Consider the following 6,547-nt stretch of genomic DNA (forward strand, 5'->3'; position numbering starts at 1 on the left):
CAGTTGTTTGTCGGCTCAGCACGCTAATCTGGACGCTCCTCTGTCGACATGAAAGCCCTTTATCGACCTCCCCGGTAAACCTCATCGTACGAGGCATAACGGGGAGGTCGATAAAGGGCTTTCAGGTCGGTGCGGGAGCGTCCAGACTAGCGCGCTGAGCCGACAAACAGCTGATCAGCTGTTTGTCGGCTCAGTGCGGCAGCCATTTAAATGTAAATGAAGCTGCGATTATTTAAATTGCGGCTTCATTTCCCTCTGCCGATCAGCCTAATCTACATGGCTCCATCGACGGAGTCATGTAGTTTAGACACACCCTAGGTGCTGACCTATAGTGAGATGGCCTAAGAGAATCACAATGAATTACAGGAATCTGCAGTATAAATCCCCAGTCTGGAGAAAGGGCATTGTGGGATCCATTTCCAGAAAGGTGAAAGCTAGAGATATGAGAACTAAACAAGATGCCCTCAAAGAAGTCATGCATGGGTCAAAGGTGCAGTTATTTTGGAATTGTGACATATTGTTCTAAAACCTAGCTGGACCCCTGGGGAATCAAGTGGAATTTCTCCTAAATATTCAGAAAAAATTCTCCTCATTCCTATTAAGTAGGTCCAGGTTTTCACCCTTCAAGAAATAAAAAAACAGTTGGAATACAAATCCTGAATTTAAGAATTTTTGCAACGTGAGAGTTTCACAAGCTCTGTAAGCTTCAAGTTTCACACTGATTATGCTACAAATAATATGCTTATGGCTTGCTTTAGAAAGGGGAAATTTACTTCTGTTGCCAATGCAGCACTACAGTTGCCTACTTGCCTGAAAGTTTGGGATATCAACAGATTGCTACCTGGTTTTTAATTAGGAGTGACAAATTTACAGTAGACCTCTGGCGGCTGACATGTCTGCAGATACTATATGCTTTGGGGAAAGTCTATAGGCAGGCTGGATTGTGTCACATATTTCTGGCCTCTCATTTCTAATCGCTGAAGTAACTTTTTTATTATGGTGCTTACTGGGACCTCAGTAACTCAGGAAAAACGTCTCTTGAAGTCAGTGGTGATTTTTGTCTGAGTAAGAACCACATAACAAGACTCTAGTTTTTTATTGTAGATGCTTCAGTTCAATCAGGAAGTTGTGACGCAGGATATGGGCTGGGTTTGAGGTTTTGGAAACCTTTTCTAAAAGTCTATCTCATTGCCCCTCGTTTTATTTCCTAAGTGTGAAGCTGTAGTGAAGAGTGGCAGAGTGTGGAGGAATGCAAGCCAAAATGCAGACTCTTGTGAGACGTAATGGGAGGATTTTCCTGGCTGTTTGTATAATCCTCTTTATGGGATACTCAGCACAAGGTAAAACAGTGAATGGTTGTTATTTCTATAATCCTCTTTCTAAACTATGTAGTATAGGCCAAGTAAGGTACTGTTGATTTTAAAGAAGAATTCTGACAATTGACCTTAAAGTAGAAATAATAAAACCTACTTTTTATAAAATGATTTTTTTTTGTTAAATTTTCCATCAGCATAACTTTTTGTATCATGCAAATTGTGATAAAACTGCCTTTGGCAAGTGGATCTTTTCTGTCCTTCTTATGTAGATGTTATGTGTAGTTAGTATTAGAATTTATTTTATAAAAATGATGTAATTGATGGCTATAAAAAGTTATCGAAGTTCTATCTATATGAATTTCTTAGCCAACTGTTTTTGTAGTGGGTGAAATACATCAACATCGTGCTATTATCTGAGTAATTTACAGATTTTTTCATTCAACTGAGTCTGAAATACAGCAATCTAAAATGGATCTACATTTCAGGAAGTAAGGACTTCAAGTAGACCTTTATTGGAGTTGTTTCAATCAACAATAAGGCTGATAAATCACCTATAGATAATATGTAAAATTACAGAAAGTTACTTTGTAAAAGCAGCTATGGTGCCCAATTTTGCTCTCATTTATACCCTTTCAATGTATTGACATTAATGTGTTTGTTTTGGGATTATAACAGATTGTTGAATGTAAGATCTTAACAGTTAAGAAAATATTTGAGAAGATGCATATTTCTCATATTATAGATTCATTTTTTTCATGGGGAAATAGGACATTTGTGTAAGTATGGGGAAGTTAAGGGTTTTATTCAATACAGCAAGAATTACAACACCATGCACTATAACAGCTAAAAGGAAACGTTGGTTCACAATGACACAGACATCCTGGACTTATTAGAGACATCTAGTTTTCAAGCTATATACGTGTATTTCCTGTAGAGATATTATCACAGTTATCTGCATTAATTAGATACCTACTGGTGTTTCCATCCTAAATATTATTTTCTTTGGTTGATTATTACCTGACTTTTATGCACACAAAAGGCATGGTACTTTCTACATTTATTATACACAGACTTTATTTTTAATAATATACAAATAGAATAACAATTAAAAGAAAAGACTCTGAGAGAGATGTGAAATAATTGTTATAAGTAACTCTCCAAGCACTTTCTGTCTCCTGTAGAAGAAATGTGTGTATCAGTGTCGGAACAGGTTTTAACCCACTGGAGGAAAGAATGTGCTTGGAGAGTTACATTGTACCTTGGAAGAGTGATTCAGTACAACATGGTAATAGACAATGTTACAAGGGACTGTAGTTACCAAGAAGAGACATTTTCAAAGAATAAAACGAAATTAGATGGAAATACCCAGAGAAGGAGAATATAACATGAGGATTCAGATGCGATTAGTTAATGACAGCAAAAGAAGAATGAAAATTTTGGTTTCAAACAGTTGTTTGTTGGTTTATTTTTTATTTTGCAACTTAAATTTAAAAAAAAAAGCTTTTTCAAAATTAGATGTGAATGTAGGTTAGACACTGAGGGGACGGGAGGAAGTGAAAGAGCATCTGAAAAGTGTTTAGTGAATATCTGCAGCAGCTACTTTCCAAGTCAGTAAATACACACTGCACTCTATGCTACAGAGCCTTATTATTAATGTAGAGATCCCACAGGAGGGTAGGGAGGAAATCTCTGTTAGGGTTCTTAATTCTGTTGGGGAGGTTGGTTACCTTTGACATTCTGGGGCATCTGCGGAAGGGTAGGGAAATCCACAGAAAGGCTCTCAGTCTCCACGCCAGCTCTGGCACCTGGGAGCTATAGTGTGCTCGGCACTTCATAAGATTAGAACCATACTTTGCACATTGCTATGTGCCTTTCCAGCCTCTGTGTGTCTTTTTCATCCCTGTCCGTATAATTTGGAAATCTACTCTTTTTGGCATGAGAGACATCGAACTTTATATAGCTGTTTCACATGGAATTTCTGTAGTGTTTGGAAGCTGTGCGCATATGGATGTAATATGGAATACAGGAATATTACTGATTAATTAAAAAATATCTTGCCAGAATTGTTTATGGTTGGGCAATTACTAAATACATGCATACAGTTATAACTGCCAGTTTCCTAATCAGATGTTCATAAATTAACATAGTCCATAATATTGACTGCATTCATTCATACTAATAGTGTACAAATAATTTGATCAGGTGTTCCAGTGCAGAAAGCAAGATTCCAGAGGGTAAGATGCAGACCAGACATCTTGTCTGCTAACTGCATTGAAGAAAAAGGACCGTTGTTTGAAATTTCTGAAGGTGGAGCTAACAGAATTCTCCCTCCCAAGGCTGATCCATTTCTGTAAGTAAATGAATTAACCCCTCAATATTTGTGGTTGACATCAATAAGCTTTCAGTATTCCTAACTAAAGTGCTTACATCTTTGACTTCTAATATACATAAAAACTGCCATTGTAGATCAGACCAATGGTCCATCTAGCCCAATATCTATCTTCCAAGAGTGGCCAGTGCCAGATGCTTAAAAGAACTGGAAACCAAGTGATCTATCCCCCACTGTTCATTTCCAGCTTCTGGCAAACAGAGGCTAGAGACACTCAGAGAATAGGATTTCATCTCTGACCTGCCTGGTTAATAGCCATTGATGGGTCTATCCTCCGTGAACATATATAGTTCTTTTTTGAACCCTGTTATGGTTTTAAATATCTATCTATCTATCTATCTATCTATCTATCTATCTATCTATCTATCTATCTATCTATCTATCTATCTATCTATCGTTATGCATTTGATTTTCTTTTGCATGTTGAAAGAGTCTGAATTTTTAAAAGTAATAGTACAAACATGGCCTGATTTTGAAAATTACAGTAAACTAATGTGGATGATTATCATATTTCATTAAAGCCTAAGGAGACAAATTAGTATATTGAGCAGAATTTGTCATAGCCAATCAGGTAAAATACCCATTAACTCTGGTATCTCATCATATGGAGTGACAAATCCTTCATGTTTCTAAAGAGGGCACAAATAAACTAGCCACTTGTGCTTATGTATGTCAGTGCGGGAATGGAAATATTGTTTCCTGACTTCAGCATATGTTCATAAGCTTGAGGCTTGAATGCCATTATTTAGCTTGTATAATTATAAATGTTGTTGGTCAGAAAATTTCTCTCTAAAAAAATCCATTGATGGTATTTGACCTCCTGGAGGAGTCCGTTCTCAATTTGACTGCAAGCTGTGTAAGGTATTTCCTTCTATTGATCTAAATTCACCTGCTAGTAAGGGTTTGGGGACCCTGGTTAATCCTGAGTAATGTGACCTCTTTAAGCAATGGATATAAGGTGCTTCACACTGAGAAAACCACAAGAATACTTTCTAAAGATGAATCTTGGAGCTTAAAATAATAATTTTTCTAGACACTACAAATCATTAACTTAATCAGGAGTCTCAAACTCCCAGCCTGCAGGCCATCTCCAGTCAGAGCAGTTGTGCAATCCAGCCCAGGAGTATTAGTGGGTTGGGGGTGGGGCTCTCCATTTCCATACTCCAAGCTCCGCCCGTTCCTGCCACCTCCCTGCCCTCTCTCCCGGATAGTACCCTGTCTATCAAGGAAGCAACCTCAGGGATATCCAGGAGGGGCCTGGCATGGTGCAGCAGCAGTGGTCAGGCCTCCTGCACTCCTCATGGCAGTGGGAGCCACAGAGAAGTGGAGTGCAGTCAGCGAGTGCACTTGCTTTGCTTCCCTACATCTCTCACCACAGTGGAGAATGCAGGGGGTCCTGATTGCTGCTGCTGTGCCCTGCCTATAAATCTATGAGGCCACTCCCTCAATGGATGGGATGTCATGGGGGGAGAGGGTGGGTAGATAACAGGAAGGGGCAGAGCTTGGGGGACTGGAATGGGCACGTTCTCCCTACCCCCCCCCCAGCCTGCTGGTACTTCTGGGCAGATTACGCAACTACTCTGGCCAGTGATGGTTCTCAGGCCGAGAGTTTGAGACTCCTGATCTTAATAAAGACACTGGATTTATGGCTTTTTACAACAATCTATTATCCATAACCCCTCTTTTTGTTTTATGACTAGAGGTCAATGGTCTCTCAGTTAAGTATAGTTAGCACATATTCTATCTGTTTGACCTTGCATTTAGCTGTGACAGTCTATTTTGTAGACCTGAAGAAGAGGTCTGTGTAGCTCTAAACGGCATGTCTCTCTCACCAACAGAAGTTGGTGAAGTAACAGATATTACTTCACATAACTTGTGTCTCTGAGAAACAATGCAGTTCAGTATCAGCTATTGGATATTAAGCAGAATGGGACAATCACATTTGTCCTTGTGAATAAATTTTGATTGTTATTTTTCTTGTGTATTTCAGGATGAAAAGATTTCAGGAGCAATCTGGTATTTTCCAATTTTATGGTGAGGAATCTGGATCTGGGACTGATGACATACCTGAAACAGAACCAGAATCTGGATCAGGAATTGATTATAATGTTGAATATCCTAACTTTTCATCTTCTGGCTTTGTTCAAAAAGAGGAGTTGAAGCAGGAACTAACAAATGAAGATTTAATGCTGTAAGAAAGAAGACTTTATCTCTATCATGAAGTTTATTTACAATACTTCTTCTATGTTGTATAACTAAGTGAATAGTCTTACGACAAACAGTTTTATAAACATTATAAAAACCGCCTTTATAATCTTTATTGCTTTTCCTTGCTGAAAAAAAACTTTGTTAAATGCAACCTCACTCTAAATGTATATGTACAGTATATGTCTAAGCTTAGAATATTTCTGAAATCATGGGGAAATTTAATTTAAAAGCTCCATGATAGTCTCACTTGAGACAAATATTAGTATAGAAAAGAAAATGACTGGAAGAAATTAGGTATGTGTATTCATGCAGCAATCCAGGAGTCAGACACATACAAAGTTGATGTAACTAAAAGTAAACTCCCCCAAATTTTTTCTTTGCTCTCCCTAGACAATTTTTCCCTATAAAGTACTAGTAAGCTTATATGTAAAATTAATTATTTGATATTATAAATTGTATTCCATGTTATACAATAACGAATACAATGTTATTTTAATAATTGGACTTTTTACAATATTATAATATGATTTTAGCTTTCCCTGTTAGTAGAAATGACAGACCCTGTAGGTCCAAGAATCATAGTACCTTCTACATTCCTTCTATGTTACTATTAATAAAAGTGGTTAAAGAACAA

General features: G+C 37.7%; 1 protein-coding gene across 1 annotated transcript; it reads left to right on the forward strand.

Annotated features, from left to right (window-relative positions):
* The first annotated feature begins 1,184 nt into the window (after positions 1-1,184).
* On the forward strand, positions 1,185-6,547 carry SRGN (serglycin). The gene is made up of 3 exons (XM_006125245.4): positions 1,185-1,340; positions 3,519-3,666; positions 5,696-6,547. Exons 1-3 carry the CDS (start codon positions 1,250-1,252, stop codon positions 5,898-5,900), a joined length of 444 nt encoding a protein of 147 aa, XP_006125307.1. The 5' UTR covers positions 1,185-1,249; the 3' UTR covers positions 5,901-6,547.

Source organism: Pelodiscus sinensis, chromosome 8 (genome assembly GCF_049634645.1).
Source record: "Pelodiscus sinensis isolate JC-2024 chromosome 8, ASM4963464v1, whole genome shotgun sequence".
In the NCBI taxonomy this organism is placed as follows: Eukaryota; Metazoa; Chordata; order Testudines; family Trionychidae; genus Pelodiscus; species Pelodiscus sinensis.